Below are 25531 nucleotides of genomic sequence, written 5' to 3' on the forward strand. Positions count from 1 at the left end.
AGGAGCTAGCAAACAGAGCTGTAAACAGGGGAGTTTGAGTGGGAGTTTGAAAGGGGAGTTTGTGTTGTGGTGCTTGTTTGGGGTTTGCTTTTGCTGGGGGGAGGGTGGTCTTTTTGGTGTGGCTTGTGTTTCCCAGATTAACAGGACTTAGGTGGGAAGGCGATGACAGATACAGAGGCAGCTGTGGGAGTGACTCCTGTAGTGGAAGACACATTGAGGATGACTGGATGTGGAAGCTGTGGTATGTACATGATCCTGGAGGGGGGAACCGGTAAGAGTTTTTTCTGCATGAAATGCCGTCTGATAGAGCTGATGGAGGAAAAGATCCGAGGTTTGGAGATGCAGGTGGAAAGTCTCGTTGAGTTTAGGAAGGGGTTTGAGCAGATGATGGAGCAAAGATATGAGGTATCTGAAGGGAAAAGCTCAGACTCACGGATGGAAGCAGGGCTGGGGAATTTTGAGGGGAGACTGGGTGAGGAAAGTGGTCAGTGGAAGCAGGTGACTAAAAACCAGGCAGAGGAAAAGAGCTTAGGAACAGGTTTGCAGAGTTGGAAAATGAAGAAGGGGCTCAGCAGGTACTTGTTGAAGGTGGAAGGGTAAGGAAGAAGAGAGGCTAGTCCTATAGGAAAAGCGGAAGAGTCAAGGGAGACTACACCAAATATGAGTCCCAGGAGGATACAGGATGGGTTGAAGAGGATTAGAAGGGAAAACAGGAATGGAAAGAACTTGCAGCCAGAGGGAATAGGGGAGAGACTGGAGAATAGCACTGTCACCAGGAAAAGGCAGGTCTATGTGATAGGGGACTCTTTATTGAGAAGAATAGACAGGCCTGTAACTAGAGCTGATCCAGAGAATAGAAGGGGGTGCTGTCTTCCGGGTGCTAAGATACGGGATGTAGACCTGAGGTTGAAAAGGATCCTAAAAGGAGCAGGAAAGAATCCCCTAATTATCCTTCATGTGGGAACAAATGATACGGCTAGATTCTCGCTGGAAAGTATTAAGGGAGACTATGCTAGGCTGGGGAAGACGCTTAAGGAAATAGAGGCTCAGGTGATCTTTAGTGGGATCCTTCCTCTTCCTAGAGAAGGGCAACAAAGGTGTGACAAAATTATGACTGTCAACAGATGGCTTAGGCAGTGGTGCTATAAGGAGGGCTTTGGGATGTATGGCCACTGGGAGGCATTCACAGACAGAGGATAGTTCTCTTGGGATGGACTTCATCTGAGTAGGGAAGGAAATAGACTTCTAGGATCAAGGCTGGCACAACTGATAAAGAGAGCTTTAAACTAGGAATCTGGGGGAGATGGTTGGGAGAGGTCCAGATAATCTCCACGCCACATTTTAGCATTGAGAAGGAAGAAGACGAAGTAAGAAAGGACACAGCCGTGGGTAGGAGAATGTATATAAGGAGGGAGGGCGGTGTGGATACTAGTCTTATAGGTTATACTGGCTGTAGAATGACAGTGCCTAATAGGGTACAAAATGTGAGTGAGGCCAAACAGCCAAAATTAAGATGTTTGTACACCAATGAGAGGAGCTTAGTTAACAAAATGGAGGAACTAAAACTACTGGTGCAGGAAGTGAAATCAGATATTCTAGGGATAACAGAAACATGGTGGAATAGTAGTCATGACTGGACTACAGGTACTGAAGGGTATGTGCTCTTTAGGAAAGACAGAAACAAAGGTAAAGGTGGTGGAGTAGCATGGTATATCAATGAAGAGGTAGAATGTAAAGAAATAAGAAGCGATGCAATGGATAAGACAGAGTCCATCTGGGCAAAAATTATATTTGGGAAGATAACTAGTAAAGCCTGTCCTACGATAGTGCTTGGGGGGATGCTATAGACCTCCGGGATCTAATTTGGATATGGATAGAGCCCTTTTTAATGTTTTTAATAAAGTAAATACTAATGGAAACTGCGTGATCATGAGAGACTTTAACTTCCCAGATATAGACTGGAGGACCAGTGCTAGTAATAATAATAGGGCTCAGATTTTCCTAGATGTGATAGCTGATGGATTCCTTCTTCAAGTAGTTGCTGAACCGACTAGAGGAGATGCCATTTTAGATTTAATTTTGGTGAGTAGCGAGGACCTCATAGAAGAAATGGTTGTAGGGGACAATCTTGGCTCAAGTGATCATGAGCTAATTCAGTTCAAACTGAACGGAAGGATTAACAAAAATAAATCTGCAGCTAGAGTTTTTGATTTCAAAAGGGCTGACCTTCAAAAATTAAGGAAATTAGTTAGGGAAGTGGATTGGACTGAAGAACTTATGGATCGAAAGGTAGAGGAGGCCTGGGATTACTTTAAATCAAAGCTGCAGAACCTATCGGAAGCCTGTATCCCAAGAAAGGGGAAAAAATTCATAGGAAGGAGTTGTAGACCAAGCTGGATGAGCAAGCATCTTAGAGAGGTGATTAAGAAGAAGCAGAAAGCATACAGGGAGTGGAAGATGGGAGGGATCAGCAAGGAAAGCTACCTAATTGAGGTCAGAAGATGTAGGGATAAAGTGAGAGAGGCTAAAAGTCGAGTAGAGTTGGACCTTGCAAAGGGAATTAAAACCAATAGTAAAAGGTTCTATAGCCATATTAATAAGAAGAAAACTATGAAAGAAGAAGTGGGGCCGCTTAACACTGGGGATGGAGTGGAGGTTCAAGATAATCTAGGCATGGCCCAATATCTAAACAAATACTTTGCCTCAGTCTTTAATAAGGCTAAAGACGATCTTGGGGATAATGACAGCATGACAAATGGGAAGGAGGATATAGAGGTAGATATACCATATCTGAGGTAGAAGCAAAACTCAAACAGCTTAATCGGACTAAATCGGGGGGCCCAGATAATCTTCATCCAAGAATATTAAAGAAATTGGCACCTGAAATTGCAAGTCCATTAGCAAGAATTTTTAACGAATCGGTAAACTCAGGAGTAGTACCGAATGATTGGAGAATTGCTAATATAGTTCCTATTTTTAAGAAAGGAGAAAAAAAGTGATCCGGGTAACTATAGGCCAGTTAGTTTGACATCTGTGGTATGCAAGGTCCTAGAAAAAATTTTGAAGGAGAAATTAGTTCAGGACATTGAAGTCCATGGTAAATGGGACAAAATACAACATGGTTTTACAAAAGGTAGATCGTGCCAAACCAACCTAATCTCCTTTTTTGAAAAGGTAACAGATTTTTTAGATACGGGAAATGCAGTGGATCTAATTTACCTAGATTTCAGTAAGGCATTTGATACCATCCCACATGGGGAATTATTAGTTAAATTGGAGAAGATGGGGATCAATATGAACATCATAAAGTGGATAAGGAATTGGTTAAAGGGGAGACTGCAACGGGTCCTGCTGAAAGGCGAACTGTCAGGTTGGAGGGAGGTTACCAGTGGAGTTCCTCAGGGATCGGTTTTGGGACCAATCTTATTTAATCTTTTTATTACTGACCTTGGCACAAAAAGTGGGAGTGTGCTAATAAAGTTTGCAGATGATACAAAGCTGGGAGGTATTGCCAATTTGGAGCAGGATGGGGAGATTATACAGGAGGATCTGGATGACCTTGTAAACTGGAGTAATAGTAATAGGATGAAATTTAATAGTGAGAAGTGTAAGGTTATGCATTTAAGGATTAATAACAAGAATTTTAGTTATAAGTTGGGGACGCATCAATTAGAAGTAACGGAAGAGGAGAAGGACCTTGGAGTATTGGTTGATCATAGGATGACTATGAGCTGAGAAGTTTGCAACAATGTATTGCAGGCACAGACTGGCTGAAGCAAAATTAGTTCAAGCAAAACAAAAATGTTAAATAATGCTAAACAAACAACTCCATATATAAAAAAAGAAATAATTAAAAAAAAACTGGCTGGTATACCGGATTGGCTATATAAATACTTAGGGCAGCTTGCTATTAAATAAATATGCTAAAAAATAAATGAATAAAATATATGTAACTGCTTGCACTGGTGTGCAGGATTTGAGATTGTCGTCTCCCTGTACTGCTTGAAGCTTCAAATAAACTTTTCTACTTCTCCACCCCGTTGTGATTATTGGGCGACGCACACTGGGCAACAAATCCAGCTGTTGCCTGCCTCGGGCTTTTGTGCCAGCAACACTAGGATGGTACAGCTGAGGCCCCGCTTCCTGGGGCTGTGTTCTCAAAGGCAAAGTGCATTGCCATGCCTAGACAAGGTAGCTCTTCCCTGTATGAAATGTTGTATTCAGCTGCTAAAGGAGAGTTGATTCAGGGAAATATTTGTTATATACCACCCCCAACATGGATAGATAGATATAGTTGTCATACATGTTTTAGTGTTTGAGTCCCAAATCAGTTTCTAAGTCTGCATAAAGTCTCATACCAATAAAAAATTTGTCCTCTCCGCTGTTCTGAGTCCCTGAACTGGCCTCCCTTTCTTGTAATCCATTCTCAATATAGTTTTGCACCTTCTAATTGTTTACTTTTTAAAAAGTTCTTTTTATCAAGTAACCAAAAGTTATTTGAGAATTCAAAACGATCTTGACAAACTGGAGAAAAGGGTTTGAAGTAAACAGGATGAAATTCAATAATGACAAAAGCAAAGTACTCCACTTAGGAAGGAATAATAAACTGCACAAATACAAAATGGGAAATGACTGTCGAACAAGGAATACTGTAGAAAGGGATCTGAGGTCATAGTGAATCACAAAATAAATATGGGTCAACAATGTAACACTGTTGCCAAAAAAGCAAACCTTATTCTGGGATGGGTTAGCAGGACAGTTGTAAGTAAGACAGAAGAAGTAATTCTTCCTCTCTACTCAGCACTGATAAAGCCTTAACTGGTGCAAACCCAGCACCATCTCTTACATTATGACAGCAATATTTATGAGTTCATGACTGCGATATCTACAAAGGTGTGAAGTCACATATCAGGCCTGAATATCTATATCCTAACACCACATGTCCTCTTTTTCCCCCTGGCTCCCAGCGCTTGCTGCAACAAAACAGCTGTTTCACGTGGCAAGCACTGAGAGGGAGCGGGGAGGTGGGGGAACGTGGCATGCTCAGGGGAGGAGGCAGGGCTGGGGCAGGGATTTGGGGGGGGGGTCCAATAGGGGCTGGTTGGGGGCGGAGTTGGGAGGGGACTTTGGGGAAGGGGTTGGAACTGGGGCAGGGCAGGGGTGGAGTCGGGGTGGGGCCAGGGGTGGGAGGGCATGAGCACCCACTGGCAACAAGGAAAGTTAGTGCCTATGAAGTAGGGGGCAGCAGTTACTAGATATGCTCTGTGTGTGATTCTGATGCTGTGTAGGCATTAATCATTGGGGGTAATTTATCCAGCAGGCCACTTCCTGTTTACTCACTTGATATCTAAGCCAATCAGGTGGGGGAAGGACTGTTTATAAATATATCAGATTGGTCACCAACTCTTGCTGACAACAGCAACAGCACTGACAATTTTCCCCAAAATACTTAATTAACTTTAGGAAAAATAAATATGCACATAGTCATGTCCAAATCATTGTATTTTCTTTATGTGGGATTTTTTTTTTGGCATAATAAAAATAATGTACAGTTGTTGCTATTCTTTACTGGACGTAAATAGAATAGAAACAAAACTAAGGGTGCTTTGCATGTTCTTGTCTTTTCTCTTGTTGTTTCTTTTGCTTTTGTTGTTGTTGTTTTTTAAAGACTTGCTAGCTACTAAATCTGCCTTGAAAAGTGATATTAATGAACATACAAACATCACTTTTCACAGCAGCAGATTTACTCAGCCCTGGCAAGCCCAGGGACAAATTAAGTCCTGGATGGGGGAGGTGGATATGGAGGCAGCAGGGGGCAGGGGCAATAGGGCACTGGGGGAGGCAGCAGAGGCCATGGGAGTTGTGGTTCCTTCCCCACTCTGAACGCTAGGGTACAAATGTGGGGACCTGCATGAAAACCTCCTAAGCTTACTTTTACCAGCTTAGGTTAAAACTTCCCCAAGGTACAAACTATTTTACCTTTTGCCCTTGGACTTTCGCTACCACCACCAAACGTCTAACTGGGTTTTTTATTAGGAAAGAGCCATTTGGAAACGTCTTTCCCCTCAAAATCCTCACCAAAACCTTGCACCCCCCTTCCTGGAGAAGATTTGGTAAAAATCCTCACCAATTTGCATAGGTGACCACAGACCCAAACCCTTGGATCTTAAGAACAATGAAAAAAGCATTCAATTTCTTACGAGAAGAATTTTAATAGAAGAAAAGGTAAAAAGAATCACCTCTGTAAAATCAGGATGATGATGACCTTACAGGGTAATTATATTCAAAACATAGAGAATCCCTCTAGGCAAAACCTTAAGTTACAAAAAGACACAAAGACAGGAATATCCATTCTATTCAGCACAGCTTATTTTCTCAGCCATTTAAAGAAATCATAATCTAACGCATATCTAGCTAGATTACTTACTAAGTTCTAAGACTCCATTCCTGTTCTGTCCCCAGAAAAAGCATCACACAGACAGACCCAGACCCTTTGTTTCTCCCCCCGCCCTGCCAGCTCTGAAAGTATCTTGTCTCCTCATTGGTCATTGTGGTCAGGTGCCAGCGAGGTTATCCTAGCTTCTTAACCCTTTACAGGTGAAAGGGCTTTTCCTCTGGCCAGGAGGCATTTTAAAGGTGTTTACCCTTCCCTTTATATTTATGACACACCCCCCAAATCACAGATAGGGTGAAACGCTGGCTGGGATTTCTTCCTGGAACTCTAGGAAAAAACAGTTAATAAGACACATGCACCTCTAAATATACTACCAAGTATATAAAAACTAACAATATTTTCCACATCTCAAGGACTATTTTAACCAGTTGATTCTGGGAAACTTTCACAGGAGAGTGCATCAGCCACTTTGTTAGAAGCTCCTGAGATGTGTTGGATGTCAAAATCAAAATCTTGGAGAGCTAAACTCCACTGAATAAGTTTTTTGTTATTTCCCGTGGTGGTATGAAGCTACTGTAGCGCAGCATGATCGGTTTGCAGGTGGAAACGCCGTCCCCAAACATATGGGCGTAGCTTTTCCAGAGCGTAGACAATGGAGTAACATTCTTTTTCACTGGCTGACCAGTTGCTTTCCCTCTCAGACAGCTTCTTGCTGAGAAACACTACAGGGTGGAATCCTTGATCCGGTCCTTCCAACATTAAAACTGCTCCCACACCACGATCGGATGCATGGGTGGTTACTAGGAACGGTTTGTCAAAGTCTGGGGCCCGTAGCACAGGGTCAGACATGAGTGTCGCTTTAAGCTGTTAAAGGCCTTCTGACTCTCTTCGGTCCACTGAACGGCATTTGGCTGTTTCTTTTTGGTTAGGTCTGTCAGTGGGGCGGCGATTTGGCTGTATTGCAGTACAAATAGTCTGTAATAACCAGCCAAGCCTAAGAAGGATTGGCCTGTTTCTTTGACTTTCGGACAGGCCACTTTTGGATAGCATCCACTTTAGCCTGTAGGGGGTTGATAGTTCCTTGACCCACCTGGTATCCAAGGTAAGTCACTCTGTTTAGGTCTATTTGACACTTCTTAGCCTTAACAGTTAGTCCTGCCTCCCTTATGCGCTCAAAGACTTTTGGTAGATGTTCCAGGTGTTCTGCCCAGGAATCAGAAAAAATGGCCACATCATCAAGGTAGGTGACTGCATATTCCCCTAATCCCGCTAGGAGACCATCTACAAGTCTTTGGAAGGTGGTGGGTGCATTCCGCAGCTTGAAAGGGAGTACATTAAATTCATACAGCCTGACATGTGTGGTGAAGGCTGACCTTTCCTTGGTGGACTCATCTAGCAGTACCTGCCAGTATCCTTGGTTAAGTCCAAGGTAAAGATGAACTGGGCCCATCCCAGTTTCTCTAATAGTTCATCTGTGCATGGCATTGGATAGTTGTCTGGGCGAGTTACAGCATTTAGCTTATACTAGTCCATGCAAAAACGTCTCTCTCCATCTGGTTTGGGAACTAGAACCACTGGAGATGCCCATGCACTGCCAGAGGGGCGGATTACCCCCATCTGTAAAATATCCTGGATCTCCCGTTTTATAGCAGTTTTAACTTGAGGAGACACCCGGTAAGGTTGGACTTTAATTGGGTGAGCATTACCTGTGTCAATGGAGCGGTATGCCCGTTCAGTCAGTACTGGGTGGCTGAGAACGTTGGCGCATAGCTAGTGCACAGCTCCTGGATCTGCTGTCACTGCATATGCCCGAGGGTCATGGAGAGGTTCACCTCTTCCACGCCACCAGCACTCTTCCCTTCATAGTAGACACCTTCAGGCCACTTGGCGTCATCTCCTCCCTGGGCTGTAAACTGAGAAACCCTTAATTCTCTGGAATAAAAGGGCTTTAGAGAATTAATATGGTATACTTTAGGCTTTCGGTTGGAGGTGGGGAATGCTATGAGATAATTAACAACTCCCAGGTGCTCCTGGACCGTGAATGGCCCTTCCCACAATGCTTCCGTTTTATGGGCCTGGAGCACCTTTAAGACCATGACCTGGTCCCCTACTTTGAAGGAACGCTCTCTGGCATGTTTATCATATCAGGCTTTTTGCTCTTTTTGAGCATCCTGTAGTTTTCTTTAGCAAGGGCTAGAGTGGTTTGGAGGGTGTTTTGTAGATTGGTTACAAAGTTCAGAATGTTAGTTCCTGGAGAAGGTGTAAATCCCTCCTATTGCTACTTCACCAACTGTAATGGCCCCTTAACCTCGCGGTCACATACAAGTTCAAATGGTGAAAACCCTAAACTAGGATGTGGTACAGCTTTGTCGCCAAACAGCAACTGCTGCAACACTAGGTCCCAATCACTGGAGTGCTCATTTACGAATTTACGTATCATGGCCCCCAAAGTTCCATTGAACTTCTCCACTGAGCCATTTGTTTGATGGTGGTAAGGAATGGCAACCAAGTGATTTACCCCATGAGCTTCCCAAAGGCTTTCCATTGTTCCTGCCAGGAAATTAGTTCTTGCATCTATGAGGATGAAGGAGGCCCAACCTACCCTGGCAAAAATGGTTGCTAGTGCCTGGCACACACTTTTAGCCCTGGTGTTGCTTAGAGCTACTGCTTCCGGCCATCTGGTGGCAAAATCCATGAAAGTCAGTATGTACTGCTTTCCTCTGGGTGTCTTTTTCAGAAAAGGACCCAGAATATCCACAGCTACTCGCTGAAATGGAACTTCAATGATGGGCAGTGACTGGAGAGGGGCTTTGACCTGGTCTTGGAGTTTTCCCATTTTTTGGCATACCTCACAAGATCGGACATAGGTAGAAACATCCTTGCCCATTCCCTCCCAGTGGAATGACCTCCCCAACCGGTCTTTGGTCCTGTTCACCCCAGCCACTAGGAGATCGTGGGCTAAGCTCAAGAGCTTGACCCGGTACTTAGTTGGAACTACCTGTTAGGATATAGATATTCAGGCCTCTCTGTAAAGGCCTATACTCTAAGAATTTTAGGTGTATTCCTATCACTTGGCTAGTCATATAGGTATAAAAGAATCAAAATCACTGTCTGACGGTGTAAGGTCCTTCTCTTACTATGACAGTCTGAGGCCCTGTTCTTAGGCTAAGGCCTTTGACTAAGCAACAGAGGCAGCCATAAGCTGGGAAGCGACCGGTCACCTCCTCACATCCCAACCTAGTCACATTGAAATAAGGTGCTATTGTGCCGTTAGGAATACAATCCTGTCCTGATAATACCTATCACCTCCAGAGAAAGGGAAGTGCCGAGAAGATGTAAAAGGCAACTTAGTTTGATAGCATCCTGTCTGGCAAGAACTCACTTATCAATAGCTGGGATGTGAAATCCTCATTTCTGTACTGTTTTGTCATTATACTTCCCACTTTGCTATTGCTTGTCTGTATAATCTCTGTCTGGTTCTGTGATAGTTTCTGTCTGCTGTGTAATTAATTTTGCTGGTGTAAACTAATTAAGATGGTGGGATATAATTGGTTACATAATCAAGTTACAATAGGTTAGGATTGGTTAGTTAAATTTCAGGAAAATGATTGGTTAAGGTATAGCTAAGCAGAACTCAAGTTTTACTATATAGTCTTCAGTCAATCAGGAAGTGGGTGAGTGGGGGAACAGGGAATGGGGGTGGGGAAATTGGAATCATGTTTGGCTAAGGGCAGGAATGGGAACGGGGACACAGGTGTAAGGCTCTGTGGTGTCAGAGCTGGAGAGGGGGACAATAAGGAAGGAAACTGGAATCATGCTTGCTGGAAGTTCACCCCAATAAACATCGAATTGTTTTCACCTTTGGACTTCGGGTATTGTTGCTCTCTGTTCATGTGAGAAGGACCAGGGAAGTAAGTGGGTGAAGGAATAAGCCCTCTAACACTACCAACTGTCTCTGAGGATGCCAGTCTTCCTGGTGTCCTCCAGAAAGAGTTTCCTTGTATAAAAGTCCTCTTTCTACAACAAACCTGGATCGATCAGAAGAGCTGAGAGGTGGTCGGTTGCTCCATGCCGCCGTCCAAGCTCTCTGGAGGCTTTCATCTGCTTCCTGTTCAATCTGGAACTGTTCCCTTGATACTGGAGACATCAGTTCCTCATTGGATTGTGGACTTATGCTTGGTCCCTCTGGAAGCGATGTTGGGGATGGGGCTGTTTCCATTGACTGTGAACCACTCTCCGCAGGTGAACTATGTTGGGGTTCAGGCTCCGGCCGAGCCTGTTGTGTAGGGTTATCGGCTGCTGCCGGTTCAGGTTCGGTGGGGCCCTCTGGTGGTGGGGTTGCAAGTACTGGATTCAGTGCTGGCAATGGGTCTGGTCCTGGTTGTTCCGCCGGTTCAAGTTCTGGAACTGGCTCTGTCTGGGCCTCTGGGACTGGATCCACTACTGCTGTTGCAGACATTGGCCTGGGGTTCGGGTCCATCACCTCTGACCGGGTCCTGGTAGAAGTTTCCCGAACAGAGCTAGGCCTGATGGCTGGTTTAGCCTGACTGTGGATGACCATTCCCACCCTCTTGTCTAGCTTCACACGATTGGCCAAGTCTTCCCCCAACAGCATGGGGATAGGAGAATCATCATAGACTGCAGAAATCCATGTTCCTGACCAGCCCTTGTACTGGACAGGCAACTTGGCTGTAGGCAAATTGAAAGAGTTGGACTTGAAAGGGTTGAATCATCACTTGGATCTCTGGGTTGATTAAATTGGGGTCCACTAAGGAAGCATGATTAGCCGACACTTGTGCTCCGGTGTCCCTCCACGCGGTGACCTTCTTCCCGCCCACACTCAGTTTCCCTCCGCTCCAAGGGTATCTGCGAGGTATCTGGGACTGAGGACCTCTGGGGTGATTCCGGTGCAATGAACTGTAATCTGTTGGGGTTCTTGGGGCAGCTGGCCTTTACATGCCCCGTCTCATTGCATTTAAAACATCGTCCAGCTGACTGGTCACTGGGGTGAGGTGGGTTGCTGGAGAACGGTGTAGCGGGATGATAAGGTGTCTGGAGGGTTCCTTGGGTGGTAGCTGGGGCCTTGGGCGGCCCCCGGTAGTAGGGTGTGGTCTGAGGTTGTCCCTTCTGGTATCTGCTCCAACTGCAACCAGTTTTTTTCTTTTCTGTCATTTTCACCCATTTGGCTCCAATCTCCCCCACCTCGATTACAGTTTTGGGCTTCCCATCTAGGATGTATCTTTCTATTTCCTCAGGAACACCCTCTAAGAACTGTTCCATTTGCATTAGGGAGGGCAAATCTGCTAGAGATTTAACACTAGCTCCTGATATCCAGGCATCCCAATGTTTCACAATGTGGTAGGCATGTCAGGTAAATGACATGTCTGGTTTCCACCTTAGGGCTCTGAACCGCTGATGGGAATGCTCGGGTGTTAGCCCCATTCTGACTCTCACCTTGGTTTTATACAGTTCATACTGGTTCATGTGTTTCTTAGGCATTTCAGCCGCCACCTCAGCTAAGGGTCCACTGAACTGCGGCCTCAGCTCTACCATGTATTGGTCTGTAGAGATGCTGTACCCAAGGCAGGCCCTTTCAAAGTTTTCAAAGAAGGCCTTGGTATCATCTCCTGCCTTGTAGGTGGGGAACTTTCTGGGATGGGAAGTGGTACCTGGAGAAGGATTGCTAGGGTTTGTTGGTATAGTCTGCTGAGCCTTTGCCTTCTCCATCTCCAGTGCATGCTTCCTCTCTTTTTCTTTCTCCTCCAGCTCTTTGTCCCTTGCCTCCATTTCTTTATCCCTTGCCTCCATTTCCCTCCTGTGGCCAGCCTCCATTTCTTTTTCCTTGGCCACATGTGCATCCATCTCCATCCGCTTGAGTTCTATCTGTCTTTCATAATCCTTTTCTTTTTCCTCAGCCTCAAATCTGGCTAATTCCAGCTTTTGTTGAACCGTGGAGTCTGTCATCCTAACCTCTCTGTTTTTAACTAACTTTACACCCAAGAGTTAGAAAGAAAACAAAAAACAAAAAACTTGGCTTGTAAAATTTTGCTGTGCTGAAATATGATACCTATATTCTCTGATAGTGATTGTCAACCTACAGAGAAATCCTTAAAAAAAAATACCCAACACCTTTGTCTCCAGGCAAATAGGCAGAAAACCCCACTAGTTGCTCTTAGGAGAAGAAAAAAAAAAAAAAAAGACAGAAAACTTCACATCTGTGAAGACTTGTGAATTTCCCTGCAGGAGTTTACCTACCCTACTTTTAGGTAGAGAAAACTCCAGCTCCCAAAAGACAATTCCCTTTTGTCTCTGCTCTGGCCCCAAAGCAGAGAAAAAAATTCCAACTGCTTCCAGTTGGAAACCTGCTTTCCAGCAGCCCAAAGGAAAAAAAAATCCCTTTTAAAATCTGTGTTTCTGGTTCAAAAAATCTCCAATTGATCTCAAGTTAATCCCCCTACTACCACCATGTCAAGGTTCCTTCCCCACTCTGAACACTAGGGTACAGATGTGGGGACCTTCATGAAAACCTCCTAAGCTTACTTTTACCAGCTTAGGTTAAAACTTCCCAAAGGTACAAACTATTTTACCTTTTGACCTTGGACTTTCACTGCCACCACAAACGTCTAACTGGGTTTTTTATTAGGAAAGAGCCATTTGGAAACATCTTTCCCCTCAAAATCCTCACCAAAACCTTGCACCCCCCTTCCTGGGGAAGGTTTGATAAAAATCCTCACCAATTTGCATAGGTGACCACAGACCCAAACCCTTGGATCTTAAGAACAATGAAAAAAAGCATTCAATTTCTTACAAGAAGAATTTTAATAGAAGAAAAGGTAAAAAGAATCAGCTCTGTAAAATCAGGATGGTAAATACCTTACAGAGTAATTAGATTCAAAAAATCCCTCTAGGCAAAACCTTAAGTTACAAAAAGACACAAAGACAGGAATATCCATTCTATTCAGCACAACTTAATTTTCTCAGCCATTTAAAGAAACATAATCCAACGCATATCTAGCTAGATTACTTACTAAGTTCTAAGACTCCATTCCTGTTCTGTCCCCGGCAAAAGCATCACCCAGACAGACCCAGACCCTTTGTTTCTCCTGCCCCCCCCCCCCCAACTCTGAAAGTATCTTGTCTCCTCATTGGTCATTGTGGTCAGGTGCCAGCGAGGTTAACCTAGCTTCTTAACCCTTTCAGGTGAAAGGGCTTTTCCTCTGGCCAGGAGGGATTTTAAAGGTGTTTACCCTTCCCTTTATATTTATGACACGAGTTGTAGGGTGAGCTCTGGGCCAGAGCCCACCACTGCAGAGCCTGGGAAAGAAACCTGAAGCCCCATGGCTGGAGCTGGCCACTGGCCATCCCAGAGCTGAAGACCGATCAAAGGTGGGGAACTCAGTGGCTGCCTGCTCTTCCAGCTTGTGTGTCTCCAGAGGGAAGCAGGTCCCAACCACTGTTGATGGCCCTGGGGGAGATGCTGCTCCCCCCCGCATCGCTACCTAGGAGGATGTGGCTGCAAGAAAAGCCCCTGGTGGGATACGGGTGTGTGATTCCTGCAGAGACCCCTAGAGGGCAGGTGTGAATGCGGACTGGCTGCCTGGGTACAGAGCATGGCCGATACTCTGTGGGTGTGAGGACATTTGGCGGCATACTGAGGGTATGGGGGGAGGGGCATGGGGGCACAGGGAGTCAGGGAAAATAGAGCTGTGGGGGGATTATGGAAGCCAAGGGGGATTTGGGGGGAAGAGGGTTATTAGGTGGATTATTGGAGAAATGGGTGGTAAATGGGGTGTCCATGGAGCTGTTCACACAGCAGCTGGGCACCGTCCCTCTCCACCAGGCTCCTCACCCCAGCATTAGGGCTGCGTGAGATACAAGCTGCTCCCTCCCTATTCCCCATCAAGGAGCTCCCTGATCCCAGTAATGGGGTTGGGGGGATTACAGGCTGCTCTTCATCCCCCAGTGAGGATGCCCCTGATCCCAGCTGGCAGAAGGTCGAGGGCACAGAGACATTTATCTGCTGGGGTGAGGATTAGGGTTTGGATGTACTTTCACCAACTCAATCCATTCAAAAATCATAAATCGGTCCCCTCCTCCTTTGCCCCCAAATGAGATTTTAATCCCATGGAGTTTGGAGTCAGTTTGTTTCCTGCACAGTGACAGTAGCACCAGCTTCCTGCCCCTCTGGAGCCAGGTCATACTCAGCTCCCCAGGAAAATGCTCTGCTATGCTCCAGATCAGGGGGTGACCCCCTGCCTTCTGTCACTGACCTGGACTGGGAGATTTCTGACACCTCCAGGTGCAGAGGGAGACCTGAGGCATGAAACACTCAGAGATCATTCCTAGCTTAGTAAGGGGAATGTAGGCCCCTTGTGGGACCTGCTATGGCCTCACTTCAGGCAGGAGAGAGAGCTAACCCCCTTCGTGGGCCATCACCCCAGACAGTCACCCCATGTGTGACTCTGTTAAACCCCAATGGTTCAGCATCAACACCTGGAGAGTGGGAGGAAGAATATTAGCTCCCAAAGCTTGATTGTTCTGCAGTGATCCTGCGGAGAGGGGAGGGCAGGACAAGCAATTCCTCCTTATCCCCTGTCCGATCGTCTGATCCTAGGGGAGACCCCCTCATTTATGTCACTGGCAGGACTGGATTAACCTTTTGAGGGCTCCGGTGCCCGGATCATGACCCTCTTGCCCCTTAGGGTGCACCCTTAGGGTGCCCGGTTTTCAGCCAGAAAGTCTGGTCAAAAATGGGATCTGACAGTGTCCGGTCAGATCAACCCCCAAAGTTTGGTTATTGTGGGCAGAAGAAGCAGGGAGGCACTGGGTCATCACCTGCACCAGCCCCTACTCGGCCGGGGCTGCCTCCGACCAGCTTCAGCTCCCAGCCCTAGCTCCACAGACAAGACCCTTCTGACTCGGGCATGAGAGGAGGGAGGGGAAAATCAGCGAGTGATAAGTAGAAGGGGGGGGAAGAGGAGTGAATGGGGGGTGGAGCCTTGAGGGGAAGAGGTGGAGCAGGGGCCGCACCTCGAAGGGAAGAGGCGGGGCAGGGGAGGTTCCGACACTCCTGCTGGAGTGGCCGGTTTTTAAATATGACCAAGTTGGCAACCCTACCCCAGCTCCATCTGCTCCGCCCCAAGGCCCTGCCCTCATGTTCCATCCCAAAGCCCTGTCCCCTCTTGGTGTCTTTACGCACCCCCAACTGCTTGCATGTGGAGAGGGGGCAGAGAGGAATGAGCAGTGGACAGGTGCAGAGGAGAGGGCAGAGAGGAGTGAGCAGCGAGTGTCAGGTGGGGGCTGAGAGAATCAAGCAGTGGGAAGAGGGGAGTGAACGGGAGGGGTTAGGCAGAGGGGGGGCAGAGAGGAGTGAGCAGGGGGTGAGGCAAGGAGGGGGAAGAGAGGAACGAGCTGGGGCACGGCCTCAGGGTGGAGCACAGGAGGAGTGTGGGAGGGGGGGCTAGGGTCCAAGTCCCGGTGCCATGATACCTTCTGAATGTGGGCCGGGCACCACAGCACCATTGTAAACCCAGTACTAGTCACTGGCTCTGATCTATCTGGTTGGGAAGCATGGGTGGCAGGTACCATAGGCTGGGGGAGGCTGCGTTTCCCCAAACAGCCAGGCATGGCCCTGCCCACCCTCAGGCTCCCCCATTCCTGCCGACATTGCATGTGGCACTGCGCACCTCCAGTACCCAGTGCAATGGCCCCGGCTCAGGCTGGGGCAGTGCACTGCCTTCCTCCCCGACCCTCTGGGGCTGAGGAGGCTGGGGCCATGCTGCCTGCCCTCTCAATGCTCTGGGGCTGGGGGGAGCTGCAGCCACGCACTGCCTGCCCTCCCGGTGCACCAAGAATGGGGGGGGGGGTCTAGCCTGGAGCAGGGGCTGGTAATTGCATTGGGGGGTGCTCAGTGCTGTGGTAAACAAACCTGTATATCCCCTGAGAAATACCTTGGGATTGTCACTACACAGTGCCTGTCTGTGTAATTGAAACCATCCCACACCCGACTTCCTGCCAGCCCTGACCTACGCCTGACAAGTTCAGCTTGTGTTCGGATTCCATCAAACTGAGCAGTGAGATCCAGCAAGCACTTCTGACTTCTTGCAAGGGTTTTCTTGAAAACTGTGTGTGCGCGTGCGTGTGTGCGCGCGCTTGAGAGAGAGAGAGAGAGAGAGAGAGAAAGGATGTTTGTGAATAGCATGTTTGGCCACTAATATTACAACACTAAAAGCAAAAGAGACAGGAAGTTTCCTAGTCAGCAGTGTTTCCACCTGTGTGGAGACATCCCAATGAATTTCTGATCCATCGCATTAAGCACTCAGCCAGAATTACCTCACATCCAGCTTCTTCATGACCCTTCAGTTGAGTTCTCTCTAGGAAGGAGCTTCTAGGAATTGGTCTTCCTGGCTGCAGGTTGGATCTGGCTTCTCCCAGCCTTTGGATCCATGTAATACATGATCCCAAGGGGAGCCATCTTCTAGAGCTTCCCCATGTCCCCTGGAACTCACGACAGTGAGAAACATGGAAGTCATCTGTAAGGTGACAATGTATGTAAAACATGACAACATTTCTCCTTTATTTGCTGTAGAGGGAAACCTCATAACTCCTATAAGGCCAAATATTGATCTTTCTATGGATGTCTGCTTAGATAGGGAAATTGACAGTTGATATTGATATCAGCAATTTCTGGGTATCATTTATATAAAGATGTGCTCTTTAATGGTCTATCAAATTTATCATATTCAGCAACATAGTATCTGCTCAATTTTGTCTATGTGTGTGGAGAGTGCATATCAATGACTCTCTGAATTCATGCATGGACATGGTCCTCGCCTCCTCTTGCCCTGCCCTCGGTTGCTCTGTGGCATTTAAGCATTCCCTGAGAGCTGTCAGCAAGAGCTGCCTCTGCTCTAGGGCCCAGGGGAGGAAAAGTGTGCTGGGCTCCAGCCTGGGACTCTCTCCCTCCTGCCTTTCCCTGACTAGTAAGCCTGGCCCTGGGACTGCTTCCCTTAAGTGCCATGTGGGCAAGAGGAAGCGCGTGGCAGCTGCAGGTACAAGGACCAAACTTGTGGGGATGAGGTGAAGCAGCAAGAAACACAAACATCAGGTCAACCGGCAGGAATCTCTTGCCAGACTGTTAAATTCTAGGGCCCCAACCTACTGCAGCCAGCCTGTTGAACCCGCCGGACCAAAGCCCTAGCTGCAGTGGGCATCAGTGACCCAGCAGGAAGGAAAAACCTCGCTCTGGTTCACCTAGGAACAGGGAACTCAAGCACATTGAGCTCCAAGGCTTTACAGCAAACCAACCCAGCACCAGGAGTTCCCCCTGGGATTTAAACTCAGATGACAGGAGTCAGAGCCCTGAGGGCTGATTATTACACCATGGGACCTTCAGCTACTGTTATTTCAGGACTGCTGGGTGACCCTCAGCTGGTCGGTTTGCACTCTGCACTCATTGCTTCCCTTCCTCTCTCGGGACTCTCCTCCTCCGTCTCTGCTGCTCTCCTCCCCTAGACATTGAACCCAGCCCTCGTTGTTGCTGACAACAACTGGCAGAAGGACCTATAAGTTCCCTGCCTGAGGCAAGGCCAATGCATGTGGTGCGGCCATAAGCACCACAGGTTTTAACCCTGTCTGCTTCCTTCCCCATGTCTCTTACTTAGATTATATGGAAGTACACCTATGGCTTGGGATATTAATTTGTGGGCACAGCATTGTGCAGTGGGCTTCCAAGACAGCCTGTAATTCAGCAAGGGGTTTTCAGATGGGCCTTGGCCTGGAGGCAATTTTCTCTCTACACAACAGATGGGGGATGCACTGGGAACAGCTCCTAGCTCTTTTTTGTGAACTGGTTCCCTGTGAAGACACACCAGAGATCACTGCAATCTATGTAGGGGCCAAACACCTGGAAATATTCTCCAGGCCCCAGCTGATTTGGAAAGTTAAACACGATATTGCACAACATAGAACTATGGGGCCAGGTCCCATAGAAAACAAAGGGGAGTAGGAAAAGAGAGAGCCCAGAAGAGAAGGAGAGATGGGATAGAAAAAAGTCTCTAGAGAGGGAGCAGCTGGAGCAAACCAAGGACTGCAGTGGACAACAGGGGCAGCAGGTTTGTAGAAATTTTGGTGGTGCCTAGAACGCCCAGAGCCTGCCCCCCCCAAACTCCACCCCCCACTGCCTAAGGCTCTGGGAGGGACTTTGGGTGGGGGGAGGCGGTCTGGGGTGCAGGCCCTGGGCTGGGGCAGGAGATTGGGGTGCAGGAAGGGTGCAGGCACTGGGAGGGAGTTTGGATGCAGAAGGGGTGAGAGGGTGAGCTCTGGGAGGGAGTTTGGGTGGGGGAGGGGGTCTGGGGTGCAGGTTCTGGGGTGGAGTTTGGGTGCTGGGTGCAGGCTCTGGGCTGGGACAGGGGGTGGGGATACAGGAGGGGGCGAGGGGTGCAGACTCTAGGAGGGAGTGCGGGTACAGCCTGTGCTGGGGGTGCAGTCTCTGGGAGGGTGTTTGGGTGCAGATTCTGGGAGGGAGTTTGCGGGCTGGAGGGTGTGTGTGGGAAGGGGGTGAGGGTGCAGGCTCCAGACTGGGGTGCAGGGGGTGAGGGGTATTGGTTTTGGGACAAAGTTTGGGTGAAGGCTCTGGGCTGGGGCAAGTGGTGTGGGTGTAGGAGGGTGTGGGGTGTAGGCTCTGAGAGGGAATTTGGGTGCTGGGGGTGCAGCAGGGTTGAGGAGCATGCATTCAGTCATTTCATAGGGCAGAGTTTTAAGGCTATTAAGATATGGGGAACTATTCTTCCTAACATCTTCCCTTTGTAGATTTCAGAAGTGTTCACATACTCACCCCCACTGAGCTGCACTGTTACACCGCAATCCAATAGACAGGCTGGGAGGTCTCCAAGTTCATAAAAAGAAACAGGGACTAAAAATAGAAAAAGGAACACAATGTTTCTAAGATTATAAGGGGTTGGATCTCTGCACCTCTCGGTCTTTGGATTCACCTGCAGTAGGAACTGTAGCTGCAGTTTAGGAACCAGGTACTGGCATAGATGGTCCAGCACGTTGGGCTAGCAGGCTTTTCAGGTACAGGGAGAGGAGTGAAGGCTGCATAGCCTGTCGACATTGTACTTCATTCCACAGAGAGGATCAGTCCTGGGATGCTGGTAGTCTCTCTGAGGCTATGTCTACGCTGGCAGAGTTACAGCACCAGGAGTAACAGTGCCGCTCAGAGAGCACTGAAGGGAAGCCGCTATTGTGTGTTCACACTGTCAGCTGCCTGCGCAATAGTGTGTTCATACTTGCGGCACTTGCAGTGATATTTGGAGTGGTGCACTCAGTATCCCACTGAGCATCTCTTCCTCTTCTGCTGCAAAGAGCTGTGGGACGGCGGAGGTGGTCGCGGGGCATCCCGGGACCTGTCCCAATGCCCCGTGATGCATTGCTTCGCATCCCAGCAATCCCTGTGCTTCCTTTCACATTTGGCGCCATCTTTCAATGGTTTATGTACTGCACATTCTGCCTCTTCGGGCAGCAGGAATGGATCCCGCAGTGTTGACAAATATGCAGCTCCCTCTTATTAACACATCACGAGTGGCAGCGGAGTTATTCCTTAAACTACAAAGGCAAGAGGAGTTCAACGTTGATCTCATCCTGCGTACTAGCTATGACACGAGATTGCTTGTGGCATTCATTGACATGCTCACCACCATGGAATGCCACTTTTGGGCTCAGGAAACAAGCACTGAGTGGTGGGATCACATCGTCATGCAAACCTGGGATGATGAGCAGTGGCTGCAGAGCTTTCGGATGGGGAAAGCCACTTTCATGGGACTCTGTGATGAGGTTGCCCCAACCTTGCAGCACAAGGACACGAGAATGAGAGCTGCCCTGTTATTGGAGAAGTGCATGGCAATTGCACTCCAGACTGCTACCAATTTGTTGCTAATTAGTTTGAGGTGGGAGAGTCAACCGTTGAACATGTGTTGACAAGTGTGCAGGGCCATTAATTGCATCCTGCTCTGAAAGACTGACTCTGGACAACGTGCGCGACATTGTGGATGGCTTCGCACAAACGGGCTTCCCTAACTGCGGAGGGGGATAGATGGCACACATATTCCAATTCTGGCACCAGAGCACCTAGTCACCGAGTACATTTACCAGAAGGGGTACTTCTCTATGGTTCTCCAGGCATTTGTGGATCACTGTGGGCATTTCACGGACATTAATGCAGGCTGACCCGGTAAGGTGCATGACACATGCATCTTTTGGAACACTGGCCTGTTCAGGAAGCTGGAAACAGACACTTTCTTCCCAGACCAGAAGATCACCGGAGGCGATGTCAAAATGCCTGCTGTGATCCTGAGAGACCCTGCCTACCCCTTAATACCGTGGCTTATGAAGTCATACATGGGGCACCTTGACAGCAGCAAGGAGCAGTTCAACAGGCTGAGCAAGTGCAGAATGACTGTTGAGTGTGCTTTTGGCCATTTATTTGTGAAGGGAAGAGTGAAAGCTTCACTCAGGGCTGGACCACTGAGGCTCAGCACCTGGAGGTTGAATTTGAACAGCCAGAGACCAGGGCTATTAGACGGGTGGAGCATGGGGCCATAAGGATCAGGCATACATTGAGGCAACAATTTGAAGCTGAAAGCCATGAATATTTGTTGCTATGCACGGGAGTGCAGTGCTTGTAATGGTAGGAGGGGGTTGTGATTGGTGCAGACGATGCACGATGAAGGTTTAAGAAAGTTGCCTATTGCTTTGTAGGGATCGGTTTAGTTTCAATTAATGGAATGAAGATTGCTTTCAAACCAAAACCATTCTTTTATTAAAAATCAACCACCGGAGGAGAGACAAACAAACAAACAAAAACACATCAGCACTGTTGAGGATGGGTAAAAGGTTACACATCTTGTCTCAAGTAATTTTCCTCTTAACAGCAGATTTATTTTAAAATTTATCAAAATAAATTCCATTTGAAATAGAAATAAATTACAGTCCATACTGGGTCTCTATTCTCATACATGCTATTTCTCTCACATATTCCCCCACTCTAATTCCTTTGGAGTGAGGTTTTAATTTCAGGATTAGCCCCCATTTCCAATATAGTAGGAGGGGGCAGGGAGAGAATTAGAAGAAAATGTGAATCATATTGTAACACTGAAAGTTATCACAGAATCAGCTTCTTACACTAATTACACTAACTTCATGTTTAATTTCATTGTCATTGGTAACAACTTGTTCAAAGATTACAAAATATAAACCTATAGGGCAGTTTTCTCTTACTTCCCATTTCAACCCAGTCAGTTTTGTGTGAAGTCATATTCTACAATAACCTAGGAGCCTTCCATTTCTGTGAGTTCATTTCTCCCAGGGTTGTCTCCCAGAAGTGTGGGTGGAAGGGGTCTCTCACTACGTGGGAAGAAGGTTGCATCATGAAAAAAAACCACCTGTGCTCTATTTTCACACTTTCTAATATTCCACAGTAGCAGGAGGTGGAGAAGTGATACAAATGCATTAGACTCAAGAGCAAAACTAAGAGACCAAACCACAAACTCTGGACTCAGCATTCATATATCCTGCAGTCTGAACTTGGAATCTGATACACTCTCTCATTGGCTACCATCATCTTCCCAGGATGGAAGTGCTTCTTGTCCAAAAAGGAAGCCACATTGGGACCCATAGGCATGGAATGGCTCTGAAGGAATCAGGTGAAAAAGACAGTTGTTCCCAGTTTAATCATGGCATCCTTTAGGAGTGTGATCAATGCCACTTAACCAGGGAGCAGGTTCTAAAAATAGTTTACCTGGGCCACAGGTCAACATAGCTTCCATCACTAGGGTGAAAATCAACCACTCGTACCTGCAATTTCTATCTGAGTTCTTGTCTACTCCAAGGTCAAAGATTTATTTTACACTTCTCTGGTGTAGAATCCTTCACCAACCATATAACATATCAGTAGTGATAGTGAGGTATAACTCCCCAAAATGCCCCTTTATTTCTTTAATCTGGTGGCACAGGTTTAAATTAGGGACTAAATTCAAGTGCGGCTTATAATCCCTGTAAGACACCAAATATCAGGTATCCTTCTGCAGCTATTCCCATTCAACATGTATTTCATTTTCTAAGCATTTGCAGCATCTCCCAGGGGTAAGCTGAACAGAAATGTCCATTTTTCTCATTCCTACGTAGCTAAGGATTGCACTTCCCAAACAACAGGTAACATGTACCTGATTAGGAAGGAGCTATCTTCAGGATATCTCCTGCAGGGCTTGGGCCACAACTGCTTCTGGAGCTAAATGCATGCGTATTTTGCTTAGTTCCAAGTCATTTACCAGGGAATCCTCTTCCCAGCCATTTAGAAAAAAATATTGACCTAACCAATTAAACAACAGGGGGATTGGGATGGTGATGGGGAATAAGGGAATCTCTCTGACTTACCATATCTTCTTCGGTTGTTACAGAGGGTGAAATGACATTTTTTCCTATCCCTACCCTGTTCCTGCTCTTTGTTATAGTTCAATATATTTTAAGTGAGGAAAATGGTAGTAAAAATATCTGCTCTTCAGCACAACCTGAAGCAACATCAGAGCAATTGGGAATGAAACAATTTGTTCCCAAAGGGGGATCTTGATGACTAACAATTGCTTTGAAATGGGGGAACAGTATAACCATGATTCTCAGGGTTTGTTTAGACTAGGAAAAGTGATGGAGTTTAGGTCAGGCCAAGGGGAAAACTAATGCAACCACTGCATCTGGGCTACATCTGCGCTACAACTATAATTGTCTTTTTACACTAAGATCACTAACTTGAGCAGCCAACGCTATGTACAGTCCAAGTGGATGTAGGGCACAGGTAGTTTTTGCCTCAGTGTAGCTTGTTGGGATCAAACCTCCCTCTCCCACCTGGAGTTGATGAAGATTCCTGGCTGGAGGGACACACAGTCCTTCAACTCAAAAAGAAAGGAGTTGATAGAAAAGATCACAGGACTGACCCCCAAAGAAAGGTGAGCTGCAAAAGGCAGAACCAGGCAATTCATCTGGGGGAGCTGAGACACCACGGTGAAGATGGTGCGAAGATCACTCTGTGGGAATTAGCAAATGTGATTTTTTTTTTTTTAAAGAAAAATCTTTGGCCAGCCCTAGTCAAGGCATTTATTACAGTTCTCTCTCATGTGGATTTTATGATGTCTAAGAAGGATTGAGCTCTGATTGAAGCTTTTCCTGCACACAGAGCACATGTAGGGTCTCTCTCCTGTGTGGATTCTGCGATGCGTGATCAAGTCAGAGCTCTGATTGAAGCTTCTCCCACACTCAGTGCATGTGTAGGGCATCTCTCCTGTGTGGATTTTCTGATGCGAGATGAGGGCTGAAGTATGAATGAAGCGTTTCCCACACTCAGAGCATTCATAAGGTTTCTCACCTGTGTGGATTCTCCTATGTCTGATAAGGTTTGAGCTCTGATTGAAGCTTTTCCCACACTCGGAGCACGTATAGGGTTTCTCTCCAGTGTGGGTTCTCCAATGTCTGATTAGGGTATAGCTCTGATTGAAGCTTTTCCCACACTCAGAACACATGTAGGGTCTCTCTCTTCTGTGGATTATCTGATGTGTGAAAAGGTCTGCGCTCCCACTGAAGCTTTTCCCACACTCTTGGCATGTATAGCACGTCTCTTCCAAATTAATTCTCTCGCGTGTAGTAAGGTCTGAGTGGCTCCTCAAGTTTTCCTCTGGCATCTGCTGAGTCTCAAAGGCTTTTGCTTTTTCTGGGAGTGCACAACTCCCGGAATCATTCCCTTTGGATCTTCCTGATAACGTCCCATGTGGTTCTACTTGCTCAGCATCTTCCTGCTGGGGTTTCTCCTCCTCATTCTCACTCACTATCCCATCACCTGACGGAAGATAGAAAGAATCCAGACATAGATCACTCTCTGTGCCAGAGAGAAAGGAAATCTCAGAGACAGGAATAGAGAAAGGGATAAACAAACCAAAATATGTGTAGGAGAGATCAAAGCTATCAGGAGCTGATTTTCCCCAAACCTCTCCCCAGAGGAGAGAGGAAGGGATCAGTTTTGGTCCGCATCTCACCAGAACGCTCAGGGGAAAGCGAGATCGCGGAGGGACCTGCTGCCAGTTTTCAGTCAGGGTAGATGGGAAGCCATGAGTGACATCTGCCTAATGATTCCACATCTTCAGGGAACAATCCTGAACTTGGAGAGCTCACAAGGTCTTTGTTGGGCATCCCAGATGTTTCCTGTATTCACAGATAGTTTTTGAGTTGGTTTAACCAATTCCCTACCTGTGCAGGCAGGTCTTGGGAGCACTTCTTTCTCAGAGCAGTGGGGGCCTGGGACCCATGGCTCTTCCCCTCGTTCCAGCTGCGAGATCACATCAGGTTTGGAAACTGGAAACCCTACTCCAGGCAAAGAAACAAGGGAGGTCAGTGGAATTTGTGGGATACTTGGCACAAAGAAGCAGCCGTGTTAGTCTGTATTTGCAAAAAGAAAAGGAGCACTTGTGGCACCTTAGAGACTAACAAATTTATTTGAGCATAAGCTTTCGTGAGCTACAGCTCACTTCATCGGATGCATTTGGTGGAAAATACAGTGGGGAGATTTATATACACACACAGAGAACATGAAACAATGGGTTTTATCATACACACTGTAAGGAGAGTGATCACTTACGATGAGTCATAACCAGCGGGGTGGGGGGGAGGAAAACCTTTCATGGTGACAAGCAAGGTGGGCCATTTCCAGCAGTTAACAAGAATGTCACCACCACACGATCCATTGTCTACAGCCAAGCTCTACGATATAACCGCAGTTGCTCCACCCCTCAGACAGAGACAAACACCTACAAGATCTCTATCATACATTCTTACAACTACAATACCCACCTGCTGAAGTGAAGAAACAGATTGACAGAGCCAGAAGTCACCTACTACAGGACTGGCCCAACAAAGAAAATAACAGAACGCCACTACCCATCACCGTCAGCCCCCAACTAAAACCTCTCCAATGCATCATCAAGGATCTACAACCTATCCTGAAGGACGACCCATCACTCTCACAGATCTTGGGAGACAGGCCATTCCTTGCTTACAGACAGTCCCCCAACCTGAAGCAAATACTCACCAGCAACCACA

The 25531-nt window shown here is 47.0% G+C and overlaps 2 protein-coding genes and 1 pseudogene across 4 annotated transcripts in view; 1 reads left to right on the top strand and 2 right to left on the bottom strand.

The window, feature by feature from the left end:
- The window catches only part of LOC119849371, a 1398949-nt pseudogene that overhangs the window by 1126460 nt on the left and 246958 nt on the right, over nucleotides 1–25531 (bottom strand).
- LOC119849376 (zinc finger protein 420-like) overlaps nucleotides 1–25531 on the top strand; it is a 3142523-nt gene that overhangs the window by 921223 nt on the left and 2195769 nt on the right. The window lies entirely within an intron of this gene.
- The window catches only part of LOC119849407 (zinc finger protein 34-like), a 48090-nt gene continuing 43747 nt past the window's right edge, over nucleotides 21189–25531 (bottom strand). For 2 of the 3 annotated variants that reach the window (XM_038386491.2, XM_043503863.1), the window contains 2 exons: nucleotides 24683–24796; nucleotides 21189–24275 (listed from right to left, as the gene is read on the bottom strand). In XM_038386491.2, coding sequence (XP_038242419.1) covers nucleotides 23527–24275; nucleotides 24683–24796 — 863 coding nt within the window. In that variant the 3' untranslated portion in view covers nucleotides 21189–23526. Of the gene's footprint in view, nucleotides 24315–24682; nucleotides 24797–25531 lie in introns of all 3 variants that reach the window. The other variant, XM_043503862.1, reaches the window with a different exon arrangement.

The sequence above is a fragment of the Dermochelys coriacea genome, chromosome 28 (assembly GCF_009764565.3).
Source record: "Dermochelys coriacea isolate rDerCor1 chromosome 28, rDerCor1.pri.v4, whole genome shotgun sequence".
In the NCBI taxonomy this organism is placed as follows: domain Eukaryota; kingdom Metazoa; phylum Chordata; order Testudines; family Dermochelyidae; genus Dermochelys; species Dermochelys coriacea.